Source organism: Xyrauchen texanus, chromosome 14 (genome assembly GCF_025860055.1).
Source record: "Xyrauchen texanus isolate HMW12.3.18 chromosome 14, RBS_HiC_50CHRs, whole genome shotgun sequence".
Taxonomy (NCBI): domain Eukaryota; kingdom Metazoa; phylum Chordata; class Actinopteri; order Cypriniformes; family Catostomidae; genus Xyrauchen; species Xyrauchen texanus.
This window is the reverse complement of record NC_068289.1, coordinates 7,108,544-7,136,394: the sequence shown is the minus strand read 5'-3', so window position 1 is coordinate 7,136,394 and position 27,851 is coordinate 7,108,544. Positions and strand designations below refer to the sequence as shown.

At 38.2% G+C, this 27,851-nt stretch overlaps 1 protein-coding gene across 2 annotated transcripts in view; it reads left to right on the top strand.

Moving 5' to 3' along the window:
- thsd7ba (thrombospondin, type I, domain containing 7Ba) overlaps positions 1-27,851 on the top strand; it is a 281,967-nt gene that overhangs the window by 59,203 nt on the left and 194,913 nt on the right. For both annotated transcript variants that reach the window (XM_052142989.1, XM_052142987.1), the window contains exon 3: positions 11,201-11,377. In XM_052142989.1, the coding sequence (XP_051998949.1) occupies positions 11,224-11,377 (154 nt within the window). In that variant the 5' untranslated portion in view covers positions 11,201-11,223. The remainder of the gene's footprint in view (positions 1-11,200; positions 11,378-27,851) is intronic.

Genomic DNA, 27,851 nt, shown 5'->3' with positions numbered 1-27,851 from the left:
GGGAAGAGCATGAATGTAACATATGCTTTGCCCAGTTTGGGCAAAGGGTTTATGTTGGGTTTATGTTGACCGCACTGGGCAGTGGGGTAAGTCAGAGCAGTTGTTTGTGTGCTTTGGTGGCCGCAACAGGGGTGTTTCGGTTTTCCAAGCAAAGAGTGTCTTATTGGCTATTGATGCAATTTCAAATGCCTACAAAGCATGCTGTTTACATTTGCCTTCGGGTATTCGAGCCCATTCTATGAGGAGCATGGAATCCTCATGGGCTTTGTCTAGAGGTGCATCCTTGGAGGACATTAGATAGGCGACAAGGTGGTCCTCTCCACATACATGATGATTTAGCTCCATTTTGTGCCACTATATGCTTGCAACACGGACTTTGACAGTTTGCAGCTACTGTTCGCATGGCATGAATGTGTATATTGTTCCCATTATGCAGCTCGAGTTCCTACAAAAGGGAACGTCTCAGTTACGTGGAACATTACCCTGGTTCCCTGAGTGGGAACAAGACAATGCATAGCGGGTGATTCTCTCTAGCAGCTGCATAGACTCGTAACTTCCTGCAGAAAGTCTGACTTGATGGCACTTTTATTGAGCCGGTAACATAGCTCACTAGAGGTGTTGCTTATGTCACGGTATTTAATCCTATGTCTCTTCCTTGTCTCGTGCCTTGTTCTTAGTGTGTGTTGTGTGGGTGCGTGAATGTGTGGGCGTGTTGTTTGTACCATGATTAGCGCTCTGCCGCAATCACTCCTCTCACCAGCTGTTACTCATTCCCATTCCCTTTAAATTCTCACCACTCTCTCATCTCCTTGTCAGATCGTTGTTTTGTGATGTCCGGTGTTGTTCGCTCTTCAGAGTTCCAGTCCAGTTCTCTCGTTGTCCCTGTTTCGTGTCCTGTTTGCTGTTACCCGGATTCGCCGTGTCTGTTCAACACTTCGCTTCACTCTTCTCACCACGATCATCTGACCATTGGAGACTCTGCGCCACTAGACCATCACCCCGGACTTTTCCCCTATCTTCTCAATTTGACTGTCAATAAACTAATTGTCAACTTGCAACTTGCTTCCTAGCTTCATTACGTCACAGCTTAAGTGCCATCAGCCAATAAATTGGCTTGATTGTATGAGGGATTTAGAACACATGACACTTAGACGGTGTCCCATAGCGATTATGAAGGATCTCAATCCCAGTCAGGTAACCAGTGTTACATTCCACATAACTGAGATGTTTTAAAATCTACTAGTACTGTATATGTTGGAGTTAACATTAACCAAGATTAATAAGTGATGTAAGTGTTCTTCATCGATAATTAATGTTAACTAATGTTAACTAATACAACCTTATTGTAAGGTGTTACAGTTAATATTGTGTGGCGTTATAATGGATAAAAAACATTAAATTAAGCATAGACTACCGCAAATAAAACAAAACAATGACTCTTTTAAAAAAATACAAATGAAATAAAAACTAGTTTTGTGCCATTAAAACCAACTAAAACAAAAGTAAAATTGAAAACAAAACCAAAACTAAATTAAATAAAAACTAGTGCTTCAGCTTTAAAGAATGTTTCATTAATTTTGCTGATCATTGTTGTATCATAAGTTAGTATTTGGCTTGATTCGTGCTTGAATATATTGGTGAATAATAATACAAGAGTGTTTGAACTAAGATTACTTAGCTGGGACTTGCTCTACTAAGGCAGCCATCTAATTTCATATCTAAATATTAGTCCCAAAATATGTTTCTCTTACTTTTATGTTGCCATATTACTTGCTAATGCAGTGGAGGAACTGTAAATGCCTATTATAAAGTTGTTTCTGTAAGGTATATTTTATGGACAAAGATGGCAGGTGGAAATGACAGGTGGTATTCAAATGATTGCTTGTTTTGTGAAACACAAGCCAATTGGCCGCAGTACTGTATGGAAATTCAAGTGAGGGGAAGGCATCTGTGTTACAGTAAATGGGATTAGGAGCTTTTGTTTCCTTTGCTGTGCGAGCTGCTTATGTCCTGCAGAGAGAGATTATCTAATGGAACACCACTGGCTGAGGCTGCATCTGACTTTATACAGACCTTGCTTTAGGCCCTGTTTACACCTGCTATTAAGATCTAGTCACAGGTGGTCGGGCGAGATACAGTATATCGTCATTTACATGTGGTAGAAATGTGTCTACTTTAACCATGTGTTTGAATTTCAAAGGGAAGGTCTCTGATTTCATGACTGTATACAACCTCTTAGCACTTTATTATGAACACTATTCTCCTAAAAAAGTGCCAAACATGGTCTTCAGCTTTTGTAGCCAATCCACCTCAAGGTTCAACGTTTTGTGCATTCTGAGATGCTATTCTGCTCACTACAATTGTACAGAGTAGTTATCTAATTTACCATAGCCTTTCTGGGAGCTCAAACAGGTCTGCCAATTTTCCATTGACCTCTCTCATCAACAAGGCATTTCTGTCAGCAGAACTGTTGCTCACTGGATGTTTTTTATTTTTTTTTGGCACCATTCTGTGTAAACTCTAGAGACTGTTGTGTGTGAAAATCACTGGAGATCAGCAGTTACAGAAATACTCAAACCAGCCTGTCTGGCACCAACAGTCATACCACAGTGAAAACCACTGAGATCAAATTTTTAACTGAAGCTCCTGATCCATATTTACACGATTTTATGTATTGAACTGCTTACAATTGGCTGAGAATAAGTAGGTGTACATGTGTTCCTAATTAAGTGTTCAGTGAGAGTACAGTATATCATGCACTACTACATCATTGATTTACTGCATGATAGTAAAGTGCAAAAAGGTAAAGAAAAATAAAGCGTAAAAAATCAGGGCATGTTAGAATGTTTTTCAGTAGAATGCTCATTTATTTTAAAGGAGTACCTGTATTAACTGAGCTTCTCATTCTGTGTGCTTCTCATCAGAGATGGGAGGAACCGTGTGTGACTTGCAGCTCGCTGCATACACAACCAGTCGGCTCCGAAGAAAGTCACTTTAGCTGGGTTTTCATCCACCTATGTTAATGTAAATTTTGGAATATTGCAGAAAACTTTCTTGATGAAAAAACCTAGGTTCGCTTGAGGTGGATTTATTTATTTTTGTTCGGTAAGAAGACATGTATAAACTATGATTGAAACACATTTACTGAATATATTCCTACAAAATGTATATAGGAATATACAGTATATGCACATCAACAAAATAATGTAACTTTTCCTCAACAAAGCGTAGCATCTCTAATGTTGCTTTGGCCAAAGTCAAGTCATTTTTATTTGTATAGCGCCTTTCACAACACATATCGTTTCAAAGCAGCTTTACAGAAGATCAGGCATTAACAGAAGATACAAATGTAATATCTATAATGTCTTAGAGTCATCATTGTGTAGTTTGATAAAATACAATTGTGTCATCAAAACAATTGTCTACTATTACATCACATAACTGTCTGATATGCTTTCACTCCCAGATGAAAGACATCTGCCACCAAACGCTAGCAAACATGAGTGTTTTGTCCATAAACTCTAAACTGCAAGTAAATTATTACATTTAAAGCTGAAGTATGTCATTTTTTCAGTGTTAAAATACTATCTTCTATCCCAGCTAATATGCAGAGACAAATATAAATAAGCCACTCACAGGTTAATTTTCTCAAAAACTGTAAACACGGTGACGCTATGAAAATTCCTGTTAGTTTTGAGTGGCCCACTTAGACCCACCCCAACAACGTTACTCAACCAATGCCATGAGATGGGGATGGGACTGTCTGACTCTTTGATCAATGCCAAATGAAGGGCTGTTTTGAAAACATTATTTTTGCATTTTCATTCGGTGGCTCTAGTGTCACAGAAATGACATACTTCAGCTTTAATAAAATAGCCACAGTGGGTTCAACTTTCATTTTCATTCCTATTTAGTGCCATTTTTTCCAGAAGTGACAATGTTTTTCTCTTAAACACATGGAAAGGATATGCTGGTTTATTTGCTAATTTTTAAATTCAGATTTTTTGCATATATTTAATTCACAACTTGGAAACATAACTATTGGATCTTAAAATCAGAAATTCATTTTGAGAATACGGAAATAAGTCTTGTATGTGTATGCACTTTTACGAATATTCAGATTGGACAATTATTTCCTTTTTAAGATGTAATTTTAAAACTTTAAGATGTAAGATTTATAGGAGTGGCTAAAGTGTTTTTTAAAGTGTTTTCAACCACCTCTGAATGTGGTGGAAGTGGACAAATATCAAAACATTGTGGATCCTGTTTACACCTATCTTTAGCATTGTTATTCAAAAATATCATCCGAAACAGATGTTCATTCCAGGTGCATGCTTAAACAGGTTGTAGTAGTTGTAATCAAACATTAATTTCCAGGCCCAGACGTTTACAACTCAGATGCCTTCTCCTCCAGTGAAGGTTTGGAATCATCTGTATCCACATTTCAAAAAGACAATGCCGTGTTTAAAAATGAATCCTGAGTGCTTTTTGTGGAAAACTCTCAAGACTGAAGTGTCATGAGTCTTGAAGCCAAGAAACTCTCTCAGGATCTTATGACTGCACACTGTGTTCCAGTCTGAGCCCACAATCTTTGTTTGACCTAGTTATCCTAAAAAAAACATTGCAGGACTTTGAAGCACAAGATTTCCAGGATAGCTATGGTTGGTATGGCTGGTGACAGACACATACAGGAACAGCAGCATCAGTATTCACATCCTACTTACGGCTGACAGGTCACAAGAAAAAGGCAGCATCCATCCACACCAAGGTTTTTCACTCTCAAGTAGCAAATGTTTACTCAACTGTATGTAACCTTTTTAAAATCTTCACTGTATATGTTGTTAGTTTGGTTGTGTTGTGTTGTGCATGTTTCCATTGTGTTTTCATTTATGCATCTTTTGAAATGTAAGTGTTTACTTACAGTATTTTTCATTGGAAAGCTCTCAAATAGTAGAATACAACCATGCAGCAGATATTTTTTAAACTCACAGAAAAATGTGTAGTGTAACTAAGTATGTGTCTTTGACATCTCTTTGACACACATGCTACATGCAAACAGGTGTTGCTTTTATGCCATTATCTTATTTCGTTTATAAATTCATGAAAAATAAACTGAACATAACATTTCACAAACCATTTCTTAGAGGAGGTGATTATCTTTAAAACGAGTAATCAGATGCATAGATCATTAGATAATCCACATGAAGCACAATGTGCACACATCACATTAGGTGCTATATGGCTAAAAACATGTTAGCTTTCCTTGATCAGATAACTTAATCAGAAATGATGTAGTACGTTGTCCAGCGTCATTGAATGCTAAACCGTATTAGGATTCAGATCACTGCAACCAAAGGTGTGGTAGTTGTCCAAATATGGGCAAAGAGGATTGTTCACTCTAATTTCACCAGGAGATGGTGCCAAGTACATGACACAGACTCAATGATGGCTCAAATGACACAGAATGGAACTGAATGAGATCTTGTTACTCATGCCTGCATACTTTGGAGAGAGAGCATGCCTTTAGTCATTGTTGTGTTTTCTTCTGTAATTAGTTCTAATGTACAATTGTTATGTTTTATTTGTTTGGTGTGACTTTTGTACACTGGGATACATTTTTTGTAAGGTTATATCTTTTGATTGCTTGTCGTATCAACACAAAATTGTATTAATTTACATGTGACATGATTAGGAACAAAACAAAATCATTTTTTTTTAGCTTTAGTTTATTTTATTTACACCCTATATAATGTAAAATCAGAAAAATAAGGAAAAAACATTTTTTGGCTCAAGTTTTTTTGTGATTTGTCAGCAATTTCTTAGGCTGAGAGGCTCTGAATATATCATACTCTACTGTATATCACAATTTTTTTTTAAAAGAAGCCTTTAATTTTGTTTATGCCACTGAAACAGGAAATCTTTAAAAACCACCTCAGAGCTTTAAGGGCTAACCCATGGAAAATATGTAATTTAAGCGCTAAAGCTGATATGTGCTGTGCCCATTTCAGGCAGCGAACGCTAGTATTGTCATGTGTGAGGAGTTACACTGCTGTGGTTTATTAGCCTCTTCAGGATGCTTTGATTATCAAAAAAAAAACAACAACAAAAAATCCTGGGATCACAGTGTAACACACACACGAAGTTCTCTTTGCAACCTGAACGTTCAATCTTTGTGACACACCTGCGCTAAAAAAAAGCAATACACAGCGCAACAAATGCAAAAGAATGCAGGCGTTTCGAGATGCATTTATAAAAATTACACTTTTAAATTGAGATTGTGACTAACAAATATGGTGTTCCCACGTGAGACGTAAAAAACTGTGAGATGAGGTGCAACGGTCAAAGACGCCATCCAGTGCATGATTACATAGAACAAGAATTGAAAAACAGTGCAGACGCATGAAAAAAACACATGTGAACAGACCCTAACTCGCCCTATTCTTGGAAAAACTGACCTGAACCTGAATGGGGATTTTGATATTTGAATACTGTGTATATTCAATACCTTTTGCGGTGCTTCGCTCAAGTAGAGCTCATATAATGTATTATCAGTTATTTGGAATTAGATGCTGCTTGGCAGATTTTGAAAGCCTGTTGTTAAGTGGAGATTCTGGATGTGAGGTTCAGTGCTGTAGTACTCAAGATCGATCTTGGTTTTGAGACATAAATTTTTACTTTGTCTTGTCTTGGTCGGAGACAAAGAGGACTCTGGATTTTATTTCAAGACAGGTCAAGACTTCAACTGCGAGGAAATCACTAAATGACCTGTGCATTGTCTGATTTATTTGTTAACATCATTACTGTGATTGTATGTAAAACTTCCTACTTCAAATGCAAGCATTAATTTGACTCATTTCTAATTTGAAATTTGTGTTACTGTTAAAGGCTGTCACCCCTACCCGCCCCCTTCACACGCATTCCAAGAAAGTGAATGCGGGAAACAGGACAAGAAACTGTGGCTGTCTGAGAGATGTCAGACAAATCTTCTGTAATACAATCTTATCAAAGTTCTTGAAAAGGAAAATTATCGACGATGGTTATGTGGGATAGTGATGTGCCATGGGATTTTTTAATTGTAAAAAGTGTGCTGTGGCAGAAAAAGGCCAGGAAACACTGACCTAAACCAGAAATAGTTAATCTGCAAAAAAGCATTCAAAAGAAAACACACAGCAGTATGTAAATTCTGCAATGCAATGCTTACTGAGCCAGCTGGGACCTCGTCAAACTTTTATTGGCACTTACTTTAAAGCAAGCATAAAGTAAGGTAAGCTAAGTGTAAGTCATGCTAGCAAAACTAGCTAGCTAACGTTAGTAATCTGCCTCTTGCTGCATTCAACTCGGAAAGTTACAATTTTGTTTGAGAAAATAAAGAGAAAAGTGAAGACTTACGTGTTGAGTAAGTGTTAGATATATTCTGTACATAATGGTGTACAGAATATATCTAAATATATCTACCGTCCACCCCAACGGAGCAGCCGCGGCCATCTGCCGGGGGACGAGGAGCCCAGCCGCCTGAAAGAGGACGATGGCCGCCGACCGCGAGGGGAGAAGGGGCTCCTAACCGACCACCTGGAGCGGTCAGGGCCACTGCCAGGGGTGCAGGAGTCACCTCCATTGACCAGGTAGATGGGGATGACCTGCCGGCAGACTAGACGTAAAGCGCGCCCTCCCCCAGGGAAAGGGGGGGGGGGTGTATGTCAGGCCGGGGGCTCCTCAGCCTGAGAGAACAAGGGAGGAATGTGGCAGGGCGGAGGGCGGGGCCGGGTCGTGATCCTACACACCCGGTCCCGTATTAGGCTAATTATACCTCTGTGAAGGTTAAAGGTCGACTGCAGAGGATCGTGAGGGAGAGAGAGATCGTTTACGGACATGTCCGTCATGTGTGTGTGTTTGTGTCTTCTTTTAAGTTTATCATTAAATCATCATTTATATAGTCAAGCCGGTTCTCGCCTCCTCCTTTCCATTAATCCCTTTACACCATGTTAATGCAACTCCACCATTGCCAACATAATTCTCTAGCCTATTGAAGAGAATGTCGTGATCTATCGTGTCGAATGCAGCACTAAGACCTAAAAGCACTAGAAGAGAAATGCAGCCGTGATCAGATGATAAGAGCAAGTCATTTGTAACTCTGATAAGTGCTGTCTCTGTACTGGGATGAGGCCTAAATCCTGACTGAAATTCTTCGTATACTATTTCTCTGTAGAAATGAACATCTTTGGGAGGAAACTACATTTTCTAGTATTTTTGACATAAACGGGAGATTTGAAATCGGTCTATAATTAGCCAGTTCTCCAGGATCACGTTGTGGCTTCTTAATAAGCGGTTTGATAACTGCCATTTTTAAGTTTCTTGGGACATGTCCTAAGCATAGCGAGGAGTTAATAATATTAAGAAGAGGTTCTGAAATTACAGGAGATGCCTCTTTTAAGAGCTTAGTTGGTATAAGTGCTAACAAACATGTTGTGGCTTTTGATGTTTCGCTAAGTTTTATTAGCTCTTCATGACCTATGACAGAGAAGGATTGAAGTTGCACGTGAGGAAAATTATTAGACACTGTTTTCTGAGGTGCTATGACAGATGATTGCATAATTCCATTCTATTTCTAATTCATTTTATTTCTGATTATTTCAATTGTATCTGTAAAGAAATTCATTACGTCATTACTCTTGTGCTGCGACGTAATATCTGGTTCTGTTGAGGTTTATTCCTAACCAATTTAGCCACAGTACTGAATAAACATCTAGGATTGTTGTGGTTATTTTCTATGAGTTTACTAAAATATGCTGACCTGGCAGCTTTTAGTGCCTGTCTGTAGCTACAGACACTATCCTTCCATGCACCACAAAATACTTCCATATGCGCTCCATTTTCCAAGCTGCTCTCTTGAGAGCATGAGTGTGATCATTGTACCATGGTGCAGGGCTTATTTCTTTAATTTTCTTTAATCGAAGTGTGGCGACAAGAGTGCTAGAGAAGACTGCATTTATATTTTTTGTTATTTCATCAAGTTCTTCTGGGCTTTGGGGTTTATTGAGTGTATGAGATAGATCTGGATGATTATTAGTGAAGTAATCGAAAGAATAGTTCTACCTGAATGATAGCGTGGTGTTGATTGAGTAACATTAGCTGATTGCAGCATACAAGAGACGAGGTAATGATCCGATATGTCATCGCTCTTCTGCAGAATTTCTACATTATCAACGTCAACTCCATATGACAGAATTAAATCTACCGTATGATTATGGCAATGAGTTGGTCCTGTTACATTTTGTCTGACTCCAAGAGAGTTGAGAATATCGATAAATGCTAAATCCCAATGTATCATTTTCATTATCTATGTGAATGTTGAAGTCACCATCAATTAAAGCTCTATCTACAGTAACTACAAGATCTGATAAAAAATTTGCAAATTCACCAAGGAAATCAGAATAAGGCCTGGGTGATCTATACATTGTAGCAAGGACAAAAGACGACAGAGGTTTTTTATTTATATCTGACGGTGTCACATTAAGCATTATTAGTTAAAAAGACTTACATTTATATCCTGCCCTCTGAGAAACACCAAACACTTCACTGTAAATTGTAGCAACACCTCCTCCTTGACCCTTCAGATGAGGCTTATGTTTATAACAATAACCTGGGGGAGTAGATTCATTTAAACTAATATATTCATCCGGTTTAAGCCAGGTTTCAGTCAAACAGAGCGCATCCAATCTATGATCTGTAATCATTTAATTAACAATTAGTGCTTTGGTAGAGAGAGGTCTAATGTTTAGTAGCCCTATTTTTATATGATGTGTATTTTTAATTTGTTTGACCAACAGTGACCTACAGTACTGTCTGTATACTGAAGGTCAACACTGCTCATTTATGAACAGTGAATGAACCAAGGCCCGAAGTCCCAAGCAACCAGCTCTAGGCTCCTAAAATTGTAAACTGTCCATACACTTTTGAAAATATCTAATTCTATCTAGACATTTACTTGTGGGAGCTGTTAAAAGATAAGAGATCTTTTTTTTCATGCTGTCAAGGCCTCTCAACATTTTCCTCTCAAATCTGATTTTCTGCCAGTGCAACAATGCTGAAGCAATGAAATAAAAATCTAATTTTCCCAAGGAAATCAGCCAAAAACCAATTGGGAGCTGCAGGCTTTCCCTGCAAAATCACATAAAAATAATTCCACATTCCAAACACATATTTTAGTCTAAAAGCAATTCATCCATCAATATGCCGATACTGCCTAGCCATCTCGAACAGGTCGTGTGCAGGTTATGTATTATGTGCCATCTCCATAACAGGTGAATCAATCAAAATTTTAATTCAGATAATACTATAATACAGTGGTCTATGCAGAGCTGTATCCCATCAATGAAACAATGATGCTATAAAATAAAGAGGTCCCCATTTTTCCTGTCTGACCGTGGGCCTGGGATGAATGAATAACCTTGGTTTGTGCTGCAGAGCTGTTTAAATGAGTTACTTTCTCATTTCATTTGTCAATGAAATAGTTTATTACATGTGAGAGGCATAACTTGGATCCAGTTGAATGCATTTTTGCCATTTGAATGGTGAGCAGATTTCTATCAGTTTGTATGTGATATGAAACAGACCATGCTTCAAGAGTAGCTGCCTTTAAATTTAAAAATAATACATATAATAGCATTATCCTGGGTCCATAACTGCTATCTCAAAATGTTAGCAAAAATGTTCATTGTAAATCAAATGTACATAAAATTTCCTGCTCATATCGAACCTACTGTTCATACATGCTTGGAGAGCCAGTGATTCCAAACCTAATCCTTCATCCCAAGGATATAAATTACAGTGACGGGGGACAGAATTAAATGTGTTGCAATAAAAAGGTGTTAATACCCTCAATTTGTTCAGAGCTCAATGACCCAAGGCTCTGCCTGTGTTCACTGTGATAGTTACTGCATCAATGCATGCCATATCAATAACATGCAATTAATGACATTTTTTAAGACAGAGTGATCCTGATCATTCAGTGATCGTGAATAGCAGATGTGCACAATTTCATGTCTCTCAAAAGATTAAATGACTATAGTTAAACTTATGCTGTGATTAATATAATGATTCCCTTGAGTTGTTTATCGTGCTTGGCTGGGGTATTCACCTCCTAACAGGTACAGTTACACAGGATAATCATCATGGTTTTCTCCATCACTCGTTCTTGCAGGACTAAAAGTGTACAGGAGGTCAATGGGCTGGACTATGATTCAAAAAGATGACTCTGGTGTAAAGGGCTGGACATGGCGTTTTGGGAACTACCTACTCCTCTCTGTGTCTCTCATTGCAATGCAAGTGCAGTCGGACCTGGAATTTTCAAAGGACAGGCATTATATGTGGAAAACGGGTAAGAGTTCTGTGTTTACCATTTTTGTGATATGGTGATAACCATCTCTATGATAGATCTCTTTTAAATGGCTTTGCTTTGATGTTTCTCCCTACTGTTAACATGACACAGCATGCATCTATTCAGGATTATATCTTCCCTGGGCCCAAGCTCCAAGCTATACAGTGTTTATCAGGAACTAGTGTAACAAATTCCTCTGTGCCTTTCCAATGTTCCATCATGCTGCTTTCTTCTTTCTAGTGCTTTATTATCACTTTGATGTCAGGGGTGTGGCCTTAGGGTTAGCGCATGTGCACCTGACATGTCGAACTGTGGTGCTTATGTAGAAGACACAGGATTGAGTCTGGTCTTTGTCATTCAATGTTACCTTGACTTTTTACAAACTTTTTGCATGTCAAATGCATTGTTTATAAACTTAGTTTTTATATATAGGTGTGTTTGTTCTGAAGTGTAACAATGAATTCATATAAAATGTAAGTATGCAGCAGCACTATTTAGCACAAAGTTTCATAACCTCTAGTGTTATTTATTTATTTGCTTTGTTTAGAAACATAATTTGCATTGAAAGAAGGCGTGCATGCGCTTAAAAGAATGACAATGTCTTCATTTAAATACTTACGGTGCAGAACTATTTTAGTGAATTTCTCATAATGTTTCATGACAGATAGCATTGTTTATTTATTTGCATTGTTCAGAAACATAATTTGCATTGAAAGGTGTGCTTGCGCTGAATAGAATGACATTGTCTTAACCATCATGTTATGTTAATATGTTTAAGAGTTAAAAACTGTGAACAACTAATCTAAATCGTAATTTTTGTCAAAATGCCGTTGGGTTGTCCTCAACATTGACTAAATGAATATGTAAATAAAAAAAAGTAAAAAAAAAAACAATTTTTATCCACCTTTTATGTTCGGGTCAAATCTGACCTGGGGGTGACTAATACTGGAAGCTTCTCTTGACTGAAGAGTGTCACAAGATTTTTATACTGTACGAACTATAGATTCTATCCCCTAACCCTAACCCTACCCTTAAACCTAACCCACACAAAACTTTCTGCATTTTTACATTTTCAAAAAAACATGGTTTTGTATGTATTTTTAAGTGATTTGAATTATGGGGACACTAGAAATGTCCTCATAAACCACATTTATAGCATAATACTCTTGTAATTACCAGTTTTTAACCCCCCAAAAATGTCCTCGTATGTTACGTTCTTTAACATAACAGAAGGGTTAATTAAAATACTCATGACACAGCATTATTTCAGCACATTTAGTGCTTGCTTGAGTTGGGTTGGGGGTGATTAGTATAAGCATAAGTACATTGGCTCTGTACTTGTATTTTCCACAATGACAATAAAGTTGAATCTAATCTAATCTAATTAGTGAATACGATGTGCTAAAATATAGAGCACAAAAGTGGTATAATTGTTTAGTGAGCAGTCTTTCGTGTCTGTACTTAATTATGTTGTTTTGATTTTTTTTGTGTTGCAAACGTCTTTATGGTCGGCCGTTTATCATTCGTTCCTTTTCTTTTCCTCCACTAAGAATCCCTCATTCACACAGCTCCCAACATCATAATATTGACACAACTCCCACCTTACAACTGGAATGAAAACTCTGCAGCATTTGATCAAGGAATCATATGTGGATGTGAGTCTGTTAGCCTAATATATGCTCTGAAAAAGATTATCCATCTCTTGTTGAACAGTGACAGACCCTACTGCAGGGAGTGTAATCACATATAATGATGTATATAGTAATCTATTCCTAGTCCTCAAAGCTGAAGTAATTGCCTACTGCTATGCCTAGCTCTAGATTTATGGGCTTTGCCAAGGCATTGTGAAGTAAGTCAGGATTTTCTACATGTTTTGCCCAGTTTTACAAACAAGAAAATCTGATTTTGACTCTTAATCTCTCTGGATCTGACAGAACTTTTCTAATGTTTCCACACATACTAATTGATTCCAAATAAAGAATTTACCCACAAGAGCAACTTTCTACAGCTGTTGAGTTCACAATATTTGATGAATGAAATGCAAAGAACACTATTAGCATTCTATAAATGATTTAAAATGCCCACAGGTGATTCAATTTGAGCCTGATTGTTGCCCTAGCATTGCCTCTAGGAACTAAACATGCAGACTGATGCAAACAATCCACAGACTAGGGTGACCATATTTTGATTACCAAAAACCAGGACACTCGGCCCGGCAATGAGATACTCAAATGATACTCGAATTTTACTCAAAGATGCCTTGTTAATTTCAATACATTTAAAGTAGGCTATGCCTCTGTATGGATAGAAAATTGTTATTACAAAATACTATCTATCAAAGACACAAAAAAGACGGCCAGGACAGGACGTGGTAAAACAGGACGTTTGGTCACCCTACCACAGAGTAAAAAACTCTGAATCTCTTTCAGATTATCAGTGTGAAAAATTAAGTAATTAATTCAAACTCACTGCTTCAGATGTTCTCTCTGTCCCAGCGAGTGTGCTTTCAACCCTTTTTGTACACAATGGCCTCATTGGCTTTGTAATCAACGCTTTCATGTGCTTCTTCTCATTTTCACTATGGCATTGCTCAAACTATAAAAAGATTGATGAACTACTCTTGAAAAGAAAGGAGTCTAATCAGATCATCGGGAGTAAAGCTGTGACATCTCTACTGAGCTGTGATGGCTCATACATTTCTCTGAAAACGAGAAGTAACATCACCAACTGAAATCGTTTTTTCAGTGCAAGTAGGACCAATAACAAGCATGATACAAGCATGTGACCTTTCAAATCAACATTAAAATGTAATGACTGGAATATCATACATTTGGACCAATTAGCAGTGCCTTATAGAAACTATGAGATATCTGGTATGAATTATTACTTATTAAATGTATTATTAAAATCAACTCAGTTCCACTTAGCAGTACTTGGAAAAAGTCTGTGATGTACTGGCTCAAATAGGTTGTAATTTTTCATCATGTGGTTTTTAGCAGTATTTGAGGGCCAACCTTTGGCCATTTTTAGCACCAAACTTCGTGGAGTCAGCATCTCAAAGACATTGTACATGTTCAAGTATGGAAAAAATGTTAATGCCTTTTTATCTGTTCCTATGGCATTATACTAACAGTATCACATGGTCTAGAATTCTTCTACACACTTATATCTTGGCAGAGTTTAAATGATTATTCCACTCCTACAGGTAGAGTCATTTCCTGAGAGTTGACAGAACAGTGTGACTCTTCACATTATGGAGGGCTGATGTGTGTTTTGGGCTTGACCTTCATCACTGTCTGAGAAACGGGGGGTACCCAAGGCTGTGGATAATGGGACAATCATTTAGCTCCTTAAACAAAGCACTCTCATTAGAGCCTGTGAAGAACAATCCCTCCCTTTCCATTTTTCACCAGCGATTGCCTGAAGAGGGAGAGAATGAGAGTGATTTGATTATGTGCCTGTGATTTTCTGCCTGTGATTTTCATTCCAAAATCTTAGAAACCTGGTGAAAATGTGAGCATTCACATTAATGCTTAACACTGACCTGTGTGATTGGCCTTTTAACAAGAGGAAAATAATGGCAGTAATTTAAGCAATACCATGTTAGAGTGCTGAGAATGCAAGAGTGCTGTTTTACTGAATATCAGTCACAGGCAATCACAGCCATGATGATATGTTTTATTGCTTTTATACAACAGCTCTATTGTGAAGGTTTCCTGAATGACTGTTCCCCCCTAATGGACCCTAATGGCATACCTTAATTTCTGAATACATGAAGGATATCATAATAGGTTTTGTTTACAAGAATAATGAGTAAAGATAAATGTGCAAAACCAATGCTGTGTTCGTATTGCTGTATTTGTAAGTTATGTGAAAAAATTTTTTTTAAGATGATGTGAATATCTTCAATGTTGACATTGTTCACCCCAAAATAATAATCATGTTATCATTTACTCACCCTTATTTTGTTCAAAAGCCATATGATTTTCGGTCTTCAGTGGAACACAAAAGAAGATGCACATCAAGAAGATCCACAGTCACCATTCACAATCATTGTACAGTATGGAAAAAATATGCAATGAAAGTGAATGGTGACTGAGATTGTCAGTCCCTAACATTCTACCAACATCTCTTATGGTTGTTAGTTAAGAACGAATGATGAAATGACTTGAGTTGTAAGCAATATAGTTTTGCTTGAATTTTATATTAATTCAGCCAAGGAGCTTTAGTTTTGGACTCATTGATATATAGCTTTGTTTGTTCTCTGTCATTTGCATTAATAATATGCTCAGTATGTTCTTGTCTGTATTTGTGTCAATGAAACAATGTACGTTGTACATCATTCACAATCTTTGTGAAGACTGCCATGCATGTTCTCTCAGACCGAGAGAGAGCGCCAAACTGAAACAAGTATCCCTGGCTGCAGCTTGCAGAACGAGGCAACACATTGGGGCGTGGCTACATGTGTCACCCCGCCCATAATTTACTCTCATTGACTTGGTCATCTTTTATTGGTGTGCATGATAGGAGATGCGTTTATAATAGTGTAGCCTGTAATTTGTATTACAGTGCTATGGCTCTTATGTGAGTCGCATGGTCAGGTGAACAAACTGTGTTGTTGTGTCTGCTGTCATTCAAATCTATAAATCAAAAAGCTGTTCAAGCCTTCATTATAACGTATGGTTATAGAAATGAATTATGAATTAAATTAATTATAAAATGTTAATTTCTTAATATCACCATATAGAGAAAATGAAATAAATGCACTTTTACTTTCCCGGTTTCTGGCATAACAGCTTATCATCATCATGAGTGAATATTTTGCATGATTAATAATAGATTATTTAATTGACCAAGTTTGCTTTATGCACGCTGTCTGTATCTGCCCGATCTATTGATTACTCTGCACTTTACGAATTTAGTCATTTTAATTTATGCCATCAACAATAGCAAACAAGAGGTTGATGAACTGATGAAAATTGTTATGCTATTTTTGAGATAATTGTGATGCTTTCACTCATATTCTATATTGATTCATATTCATTTCTTTGAAGGATTGTAAAGGATTATCTCTCCTCCTCGCTCCAAAAATGTGTGCTCCGTTATCTCGTCGGCCTAAAAATTACTTTCTAATTGAAGCACGCAGAAACCAATGAGTAGGTCATTAATAAAGATCTTAATACAGGCTACTAAAATGTTTGTTGAAACACTGTTTACTAGCTATAGCAAGTCAGTTGATAAGTCACTTATAGTCAGTTGAATATCATTAGGGGGACCATCAAAATAAAGTGTTACCAAATTTTCAGACAGTACGCAAAGCAACGAAAGTGCATCTGAGCATTTTCAGTCATAAATACAGCCACACCAACTGACAGTTCTGAGTGCAGTGTTTTATGTCTGTATATTATATTTATACACATTTATATTAATTACTTGTCCCGACTAATTAATCGCATATACAAATATTTGCTGAAATTTTACTTTTTAATTTTAGGTGTCATATGAGAGTGTAAAATGGTAGTGATAAACATTAAAAATGTTTTTTGGACATCAGAGGATAAAAATTGTTAAAATAAATTATATTTAAATTAAATATCACAGTATCTCTTGATCTTCAAGGTTATTTTTGTTTGCTGTAGTGAGAAGTCTTGGGTTGTATTGTATGAGAAGTTGGGTTGTATTTCTCTGTATTTCTGTGGGAATAAGCAATTAAACACACTTGGCAATTTACTATCTAATAGAATATCAGTTATTGGCCTCCTCATGTATGTTAACAGATTTCCTTAAGGTCTGAATTTGCATTCTTGGGAAATTTCTTATCTTATTCCCAAATTCTTATCTTAAACACAGGGCTCAAATTTGTTCTGGATTTTTCATGATTTTTCATAAGAAAGAAATGCAAATTTTATCCTTTAGTCATAACTGCGCAGGCATAAATTAGAGCTTGTATGTACATCACAGCATTTTTTTTTTCTCAAACAAGACATGTTCTGATTTTTCTAAATCTGTGGTTGTCTATGTTGCAACACTGGGATTGTTTGATCATGCCTTTGACATTTTCTTGAACATGAGGTCAAATGGAATTTCATTGCAAGTTTACAAAAGTTGATAGTTATTGTTTTTGTATTGATTTAATTGTCTAAGAGGTCCAAGGAATGGCAAAAAAAAAATCCATTTTATTATTTGTTTTGGAAAGATGTGACAATATTTCCCCCTGACATACCGTATACCAAGTACAGCACAGAATGGCTTTCTTTTATTTTACTTTAAGAAATGGACTGGCATTTGAACAGACAGAATACTGCTACGGGTCTCTATCCGTGGCTAGGTTTACTCTACCCCTCCTCTCTAAGCATAGCAAGAATAATTTTTTGTGTAAATCACTGTAAATGACTCACCCACTAATTACTGCCATCCTTTCTCTCAGCAAGATTTGTAGCACATTTATTCACATTACTCCCAAAGCTAGACAACGATTTCAACATACTTTAAACTGTCTGGTCTCTTTGACTATCACGCAAGAAAGCTTGCTTACTGTAGCTTGCATAAATTGTAGCTGTTTAAGGAGGTAAAACGTTTTTTAGGTCTTAAAAGGGTAGTCCATTCACAAAAGACAATTGTCATCATTTTCTCACTCATGTTGTTACAAACCACTTTGACATTCTTTTTTCTGTAGAACACAGAATGTGGCATCAGTCACCATTCACTTTCATTGTATGTAAAGAAGATGCAAAGAGAGTGAATGGTGGCTGAGACTGAGAACATACTGCCTAGCATCTCCTTTTGTGTAACATCAAATAATGATTTGGTCTGAAAAATATACAAATATAAAGGAGAGTTAATACATTTTTATTTTGGGGTAAACTATACTTTTAATAACTTTAATAGTACCTTTTCAAGACTGCGTGCATCCAGATTAAATGTGAGAACTTGAGATTGAGAGCAAGGGAGCAGAGGCAATGATTCCCTGCATTGAGAGATCAATAAGGATTTCATTATGGAGGGAGGGTTCATCACAATCCTTTCGTCATGTTGCATTCAGCATTTAAAAGGAGCTGTCATTCACAAATATAAGAAAATGAGTATGAAAGAAGTATTAACACGACACTCACGGAAACCTCACATTAACATTAACAAGCATCTTGAGGATATGAACTGAAAATAGGAAATCATTTGGCTTTCATGGCAAAAGCAACAACAAAATAATAATAATAATAAGGAGAGATCATATTTCTTTTACTTTTCACCGCATACACTAAATACAAACAGAACAATCTGTCATGAGGTTTTAAATAGTAAGGGGGGAATTCAGTAATGGCATGGTCACATTCACCTTTATGTGTTTAGGTAAAGAAGGCATGGCTGGATGAGAAGTGTTTGTGAACATGCATGCATTATGTGATGCATGTGTATACGTGCCCACACAGAGATCACTGCCAACCAAGCAACTTGATTTTGATCAACAATATGAATTCTTGTGTACAATTTCACCACACTTATAACTAATATGCAAAATGTTCATAGGGAATTTTCAAGTGTGCCAGTCAAAATTCCTGATTTCACAGATTCCCATTAAGCTGACTTTATTTAACCAAGGACATTTTGCTGTGCAAGGGTGAATGTGACCGTCTTAAGAATTAATTGCACCAAATTTACTAAAAGAAGTGTTTAAATTAAGTAAATGTGAATACACTCCCAAAGATTCTATGCAATTTGTACACCACAATTCTCCAGCTTCAAGACCAGTTCTGAGTGCTAGATTGTGGAGGATGCAGTAGACTACCACAGTCTGGAATACTTTACTGCAGTGGTTCTCAAACTTTTTCGGTCATTCCCCACTTTGGACAAGGGGGAATTTTCAAGCCCCATCTGCCCCCATCGCCCCAACACAATGCTAATGAAATATGCAACAAGCTTAAAACGTTCCAATTTATTGAACAGTAGTAACAAGTAACAAGTATTATCAGTAACAAGTTGTATCTAAATCCAAACTAACTATTTACATGAAATAACAGCAAGTTCAAAAATAAAGAAAATAAAAGTGCAGCTGTCATAACTTGCATGAAATTCAAAAATAGAGAAAATAAAAGTGCAGCTGTGTCAACATTTGTATCAAGATAAAAAAAAATTAGAAAAGAAATACAAGTGCTACTTTGCAATCTGTTAAAAAAAAAGAAAAAAAGAGAAATCCATTTGGCAAGAAAGTATTTAAAGAATTCATTTTCCCTGCATTAGTGGCTGCAATGAGCTTGTTTTGCATTGCACAGTTTCTCAAAGCAGGGTTGCAGGCTTGATACTGCCACTCTCAAGTCATGCTCAATGTTCAGGTGAGATCTGTACTTAGTTTTCAGTGAAGCAACAGCTGAAAAGCCCATCTCACAGAGATATGATGTGGCAAAGGACTAACATCATTTTGTACTTAAAAACGTGAAATATATATATTTTTTAAATAGACATAACATACTGTGTTTGAAATTGGATTAAAATTATGGGCAGTGTAGCTATAAGATAAACTAATGATTCATTATTCTAATATTCCTTTGTTCCGATCAGAGCATGTGAGCGGAGCGCGCAATTCTGAATATTCCGCTCTGCTCGCTCATTCCGCTCAGGGTCGCGCGCTCAACCCAGAATGGCCTGCTGGTTCAAAAATATGTGAAATAAGGGCTGCCTCCGACAAAAGTTTTTTTCTAGTCGACTAGTAGTTGTTCATTTAAGCCATTAGTGGACAAATCGCCCCTTTATATTGATTTAATAACTTAAGTAGGCTATACAGGATACTGAGCGTTATATAGCACGACCGCACGCATAAAGCTTGCCACAAAGAACCGGCAAAAGTAATGATTATGAATGTGAAACAAAAATAGCAAGGAGACATTTAATTGTTTATTAATAAACTGGTGTTTTATGTGTCACTGCAAAGATGAACGGACTCGCCATGAACGAATAAAGACAGAAATGCATAAAAAGGAAAATTTCCCCCAGTTTGGCGCGCCCCACCTGTCACGTCTCTATTCCCCACCAGTGGGGCGCGCCCCACACTTTGAGAACCGCTGCTTTACTGGGACTGTTCAGCATCACTTCACCACTGTGTAGTACTACTAGGCCCCTGGTGCTGTCTTACAGAAACATCCTAACTCTAAAATCTTTTATGGTAAGTTACCATGTTGATTTCAGTTAGGATCTCATTTAGGATAAAACCTATTAAAGAATAACATTTCCTGAATGCATTATCTTACTGTGACTCCAGTTAGGATTTGTTTCTGTAATACGAATAAAGAAGAAAAAAAACCAAATCAGATCATAAGTTATGTTATGTTAAGTGAAATTAAGTTAAGACCTAAAGGAGTATTTCGAGTTCAATAGAAGTTAAGCTCAATCGTCAGCATTTGTGGCATAATGTAGAGAACCACAAAATTTGTTTCGAATTGTCCTGCCTTTTCTCTAAAAATAGCAAAAATATGGGATTCAGTGAGGCACTTCCAATTGAAGTGAAGGGGGGCAATCCGTAAACGTTTTAAATGTGTATGCACAAGACGTAAACAATATGATTGTTAACATGATTTTAGTGTGAAAAAAATCACTTACTAACTTACTTTTCTGTGTCAACTAATATCCAATTTTACAACTTCATTGCTGCGATGACATAAATCCATAAACCATAAAATGACCGCAAAATTTACGGTTTAAACTTTGCGTTCAAATAATCTACGAGTGTTAATGGAAAAATAAATTCAAGTGGTTTTATAAAATTATATGCTTTGCATTTCTGCCTTTACACCCTACAAAAATTGCCCCCATTCAGTTCCATTGTTAGTGCCTCATTGTATCCAAGAGTTTTTTTGTTTGTTTTTTTTAAGAAAAGGAGGGATGAGTCGAAATAATTTTTTAATCAACATTATTCCACAAACAGTATTGATTGAGCTTAACTTGAATTGAACCCAGAATATTCCTTTAAGACTGCAATCATTTTCTGTAATACGGCAATCTGAATCAAATAATTTCTTTTTAGCGGCCCTCTCTGGGGGTGATAATATTGCGACGTTAATTGTGCCAGATAAATAGCCAATGAGTTTTTGTGATCTTTTTATACATTTGTTCTATTTGTTCACAACCAAAGGTTCTTGTGGTTCCACAGATTCTTGTGGTGGAATATAGCTCACAAAAGCAATGCTACTGTTTGGTGAATTTGCCACTAAATAAAGAAATACATTATTTTGAGAGTGAAAGTGAGAGGACAAGAATTACATTACATTCAGTATAATTTCATTAGACCCTTTTTTTTTTACCAAAACAGCTTACAATACAGTGCACAAATCTTATGACAACCAACAATTACTGGTGCCGAAAAATTCATATATGTGTTGCTCATCAAAGTGACCTTGAAACACTGTAGTTGTAGTCTTCAAAACTCTCCTTACATTGATCACAAGATTGGGACATCTAGCTGGTGCAGAGCTATCTTCATGTGCATGGTGATTGAGGTTGTCTTAAAAGCTTTACATTCAGCCTCCCCAGACCCCCCAGTCAGGAATGTTCCAAGCCGGTTTCATTCCCAGCAGAACATTCTTTGCCAAGATTCAGATTTCAGAAAGCCTTCTGCCTCTGAAGTTCCTTTATGCTTCAAAGGTTATTAAATCATCTGCATGCACACTGTTTCCTAAGGTATTTTTCAGAAAATCGCTTTTATGGATTTCCTAAATTTCTTTTTAAAAATGTTTTTATTAAAATGTATATTGGGATGAGGGGCAGTGAGTTCATATATTATGTATGGATCGTCTTCAGGGGTGATCTTTTCTCAGCATGGATTTATTTGGTGAAATAAGTTGTGGGCTAAATCACTGAACTGGTGCAGCTTGATGCTGGCATCGACGCTCTGATGCGAATCATGAATGCAGCTTCACGATTGCAGTAGAAGCAGATAGCCACAGTCTACTGGCAGAATAATATTATGGAGGATGAGAGTTTAAGAGATTTAATGCCCACTGAAAATGAACCTAAATGACCAGTTCTTTCAGTTAAAATCAAACTCCCATTTAGACCTTATGAAACGTTTAATGTTACTTGAATTGGTGATATTTTAGTGCATGTCTTTATTTATACTGTGGAAGGCTTTGTATGGAAATGTTAATTAAGCATTATATTGTTACATATTGTTTTGTTTTCTTTCCTAAGATGGGAATAAATGCATTTCAACATTTTAAAAATCTGCAATTAATCATGATTAACTAAAAAAACTTGTGATTAATCACGATTACAAATGTTAAACTACTGACAGCACCAAATAAACTAATTCAACAAACAAAAAATACAGCCTTTTGCAACATGGTGAACAATACACTGCATCATCAGAATATAAGATACAGGAGAGAGTAAAGTAAATAAGACAGGAATATAATACTAATGTATAAATCTGCTAAGTAATAATAATAATACTGAAGTAGTAGGTGTTTGCACAACCTGTTCAAAGAAAGAGTTTTCTAAAAACATATGTAGGTAAATATAGTTTTTTTACGTGTCGAAAAACTTTAAAACATGCATTCATTATAGTTAACTAGAGTTTTATTTAATTAAACATTTTGAATGTACTTGGCTACAACAGCTGATAGGATGAATTTAAAATTATGACTTAAAATATATTTTATGTAAATTTTTACGCAACAATTTCAAAATAATAATAATAATAATAATAATAATAATTTGAATTTGTATAGTGCTTTTCTCAAACTCAAAGTCGCTTTACAGAGCATGTGAGAAAAAAAAAAAATAAAATATATTATTCAGGGACATATAGAGTTGGGAGGGACAGGGGGCTATGGATAGGCAGAGGTGAATAGATGGGTCTTGAGGCGGGACTGGAAGATGGTTAGAGACTCAGAGATGCGGATCTCATGGGGAAGAGAGTTCCATAGCCTGGGAGCTGCCCTGGAAAAGGCTCTGTCCCCAAAACTGCGGAGCTTGGACTTGTGAATGCAGAGGAGACTGGCTGAGGTGGACCTGAGGGACCGTGAGGGTTGGTAGGGGGAGAGGAGGTCAGTGAGGTATGAGGGGGCCAGGTGATGGATGGCTTTGTAGGTAAGTACTAGGATTTTGTATGTGATCCGGTAAGAAATGGGAAGCCAATGTAATTGTTTTAGGACTGGAGTAATGTGGTGCCAGGATTTGGAGCGGGTGATGAGTCAGGCAGCTGCGTTCTGGACCAGTTGAAGTCTTTTTATGTAATTTGAGCTGATACCAAAGAGTAGTGAATTGCAGTAGTCCAGTCGTGAGGAGATGAAGGCGTGAATGAGTCTTTCAGCAGCAGAGGGTGTGAGTAAGGGTCTGATTTTGGCGACGTTACGGAGGTGAAAGAAAGAGGTTTTAATGACATGACGGATGTGAGGCTCCAGGGAGAGGGTTGAATCAAAAATCACGCCGAGGTTGCGGGCCTGGGGAGATGGGGAGACAATGGTGTCGTCAGTGGTGATAGTGGTGTTATTGGTTTTGCTGAGAGTGGATTTGGAGCCTATGAGGAGGAATTCTGTCTTATTGCTGTTGAGTTTGAGGAAGTTGTGTTGCATCCAAGTTTTAATAGCAGACAGACAGGAGCTGATGTGGGAGAGGGGAGGATTCTGAGGGGATTTGGTGCTGAGGTAGATCTGGGTGTCATCGGCATAACAGTGGAAATTCAGTTTGAAGTGGCGAAGTATCTGCCCAAGGGGGAGAATGTAAATGATGAAGAGCAGGGGGCCGAGTACGGAACCTTGTGGAACGCCTTGGGTGACTGTGATTGTTGCAGAAGTGAGGTTATGAAGAGAGATGAAGTGGGATCTGTCGGAAAGGTAGGAATGGAGCCAGCTGAGTGCAGTACCTTTGATGCCAAGGTCTTTGAGTCTGGTGAGCAGGATGTTATGGCTCACAGTATCGAAGGCTGCACTCAGATCGAGAAGAATAAGGATGTTAAGGGAACCGGTGTCAGCGGAGGTGAGGAGGTCATTGAGAACTTTAAGGAGAGCGGTTTCTGTGCTGTGTAGGGGGCGAAAACCAGATTGGAGAGGTTCAAATTGGTTATTGGCATGAAGATAGGTTTGTAATTGTGAGGCAACTATACGTTCCAGGGTTTTAGACAGAAAGGGGAGGGTGGATATTGGGCGGTAGTTGTTAAGGGAAGAGGGATCCAGACCAGGTTTTTTGAGGATTGGGGTGACAGCGGCAGTTTTAAAAGCAGAGGGGACAATTCCAAGGGACAGTGAGGAATTGAAGAGGTTAGTGAGGTAGGGGCAAAGGACAGGGAGGCAGGACTTCACGAGTGGAGTAGGGAGGGAGTCAAGTGAGCAGGTAGTCGGTTTGGAAGAGCTGATGAGTTTAGAGATTTCCAGAGTGGTGATCGAGTGAAACTGGGAGAGGAGGCAATGTGGAGAAAGGGGAGGGAGGTCAGGAGGGATAAGGGGGAAAGGGGCCGTGTTAGGGGCTAGATTAGATAATGGGAAGTCGGATGCAGGGGATAGATATTGATAAATTATGTTTATTTTATCAGCGAAAAAGTGAAGGAATGAGTTACAGAGATCCGGAGTAGAAGTAGGGAGGGTATTGGTCCGAGGCTTGATGAGGTTGTTCAATGTGGAGAAGAGGGTTCTGGGGTTTTGACAGGGGTTAGTGAGGATAGTGGAGAGGTAGGCAGATTTGGCAGCAATGAGGGCATCTTTGTAGGCAATGAGGTGGAGTTTATAGGCTTCATGGTGGACGATGAGCGATGATTTTTTTGTCAGGCGTTCTAGTTGGCGGCCGGTTTGTTTCATTTTCCGGAGTGCAGGTGTGTACCAGGGTGACGAATTGTTAAAGGTGACAGTTTTTGTTTTGAGGGGGGCCAGAGTGTTAAGAGAGGTACACAAAGCAGAGTTGAGGTGGTTTGTGAGATCATCAGGTGAGGTAAGGGTTGAGTCCAGGTGGAGAGTGGTGGAGAGCAGGTCAGAGAGATGATGGGGATCAATAGATTTAATGTTGCGGAATGTGATTTCTCTGAGGAGGCGGGGGCGTGGGGTTGGAGAAGGAATGGTGAACCGTATCATTTTGTGATCAGAGAGGGGAAAGAGGCATGGATGGAGGTTGAGCACTGGTTGGTTAGTGGAGCAGACCAGGTCAAGAATGTGTCCTTTTTCATGGGTGGGGAATGTAACATGTTGGATGAGAGTAAAGTCATCCAATAAAATGTTGAATTCTGATGACAACTTGCAGGTGGGGGAGTCTATGTGGATGTTTAAGTCACCGATTAGCAGCAGACGTGGAGAGAGAGATGAGGCTACTGTGAGAAGTTCAGTGAAATCGGAGAGGAATGAGGGATTTGGTTTAGGTGGCTGGTAAATGAGGATAACTGTCATGGAGGAAAGAGCTTTGAAGACGAGATATTCAAATGATGATACTGAAGGGAGGGTAAGTTCAGAGATCCGGAAGTTCTGATTATAGATAACGGCGAGTCCACCTCCACGGCGGGAGGGGCGGGGTTTGCAGATATAATTGTAGCCAGTGGGGGATGCTTGGTTAAGGGAAAAGAAGTCATCGGGTTGTTGCCAGGTTTCGGTGAGCAGAAGGAAATCCAGCGTGTTGTCAAGGATAAATTCATGAAGGGCAGGGGCTTTATTGTTAAGCGATCGGGTGTTAAGGAGGGCAAAGTTGGCCTGGTGAGAGGGTGGTAGGCTGGAAAAATCTGAGATTATCACAGTTAGCAGTGCGTGTGGGGGGGTAATGCAGTTGAGGAGGGACAGTGAGTGGATTTGCAAGTGATTGGAGAATAGATCTATTTGATGTGCGAATAGCACTGTAGTCCAGTCCGGGTTTTCTATGCAGCCAAACGGTGCGCTCAGCGCTAAGTGATCCAGCGGGGGAAGCACTCCGATGACATGGGAGAGGTGCGACAAAGCGTGCAGGTGACCAGATGGATGGAATGGAATGTCCGTGGTGGAAGTAAACAAACTTGCGGCGAAAGCTTCTGTGGATATAACGGGGTCGACGTAGAAGTCCGAGCTGTTTGATGACTGGGATGCAGGATGGAATGGAGAAGTTGATTAGTTCGACCAGTTGCAGAGTTGAATATATGAACATGATGCCGAGTGGATGGATTGAGAGTTCCGTAATAGCAGTTAGTGATGGACTAGGGACACAGAGATGGAAAACTAATGTAAATGCTAAAATTATCCATGGCATGACAGGAGGAGATGAAAGTCTCGGTCACGGCTCACATCTGGTGGAGGTTGCCTGTGAGAAAGAGGTAGGCAATCGGTTTTGCCGCTATTGCAACTAGAATTAGCCGGCACGCGTTGATGAACGCGGGCAGCCAGCCTGCTAGCGGCTAACCGACGAGGCGACAGTCCGGTCGTGGTGCCCAAGCGGCTTCGGGAACTAGCTGAGAGACTGTCCAGAGGTAGAGGTACAATAAACACAAATAAAACAGGAACAAAGAAGGAATAGCAGACGGAGAAGCGGCGAACAAACAGCGCCAGCGTCCTCTCCTCAGTTGACCAATCAGGGACAACAGGTTGGGGTCCCAGGTTGGTTGGTTGCTTGGGGCCTCATAAATCGTAAACCTGCCCCTGGGTGTAGAGGTAGCATTTTCAGATACAATACAATATGCTCTGTTCTTTTATTTAAAAACATCTTATGTTTAACTCTTAACCCAAAAATGTTTTGTTACTTTGCAATGTTGTACTTCGAACAAACATTAGCGTCTTTAGTAATATTTAAGAACAAATTTCAGTGAGCTTGTGAGACGATGTTGGACTCATATTTACATATGTCACCTATGATAAATCACAATATGTCACCAATGACAAAATATCCATATATCCATAAATCAGAATGCTGGTATGTCCATAAATAGGGGAAAATAACAAGCACCAATTTGTCATAAACTGCATACAAATTAAATGTTGTCATGATACACACACACACACACAAACCCAGTTATAGCTCTACACCACTACTGGAGGAGGTGTGTGAACTACCAGGAGAGAATGAATGTGACCAAAATGCTCAGTAGTGTAGGTGCTGGCAGGGCTATCAAACTGTTTGGTGCATTGGTAAAAGGCCAAGAGCTATGTGGTGTCTAACAGGAAGAGACAGGAGGATATGGAGACAGTGTTTTATACTGTAGTATCTCCTACACAACTCTACTAGGGGTGGTAATCAGCAGGGACCTGTCGATACAGTGGTTATCTGTAATACAATTAAATTGTGATGAGACTTTTTAGGTTTAGTTTGTAGGCAATTTAAAACTGTGATATATTGCAATCTTTTATTCACTTATTCATCTCTTCATTACAAGTGCAGAACTTCCTGTATAGTAATGCCACAGAAGTAGCATAAAGCATACTCTAGGCATGTCAGTGTCAGTTAAAAACACAATAAGGGGGAATAATGTAACTTAGTACCGGCGTGTTTATCATTACACGATAACACTGACAACTTAGCTGTATGAAAGATCTGTACAGATTAAGGGTGT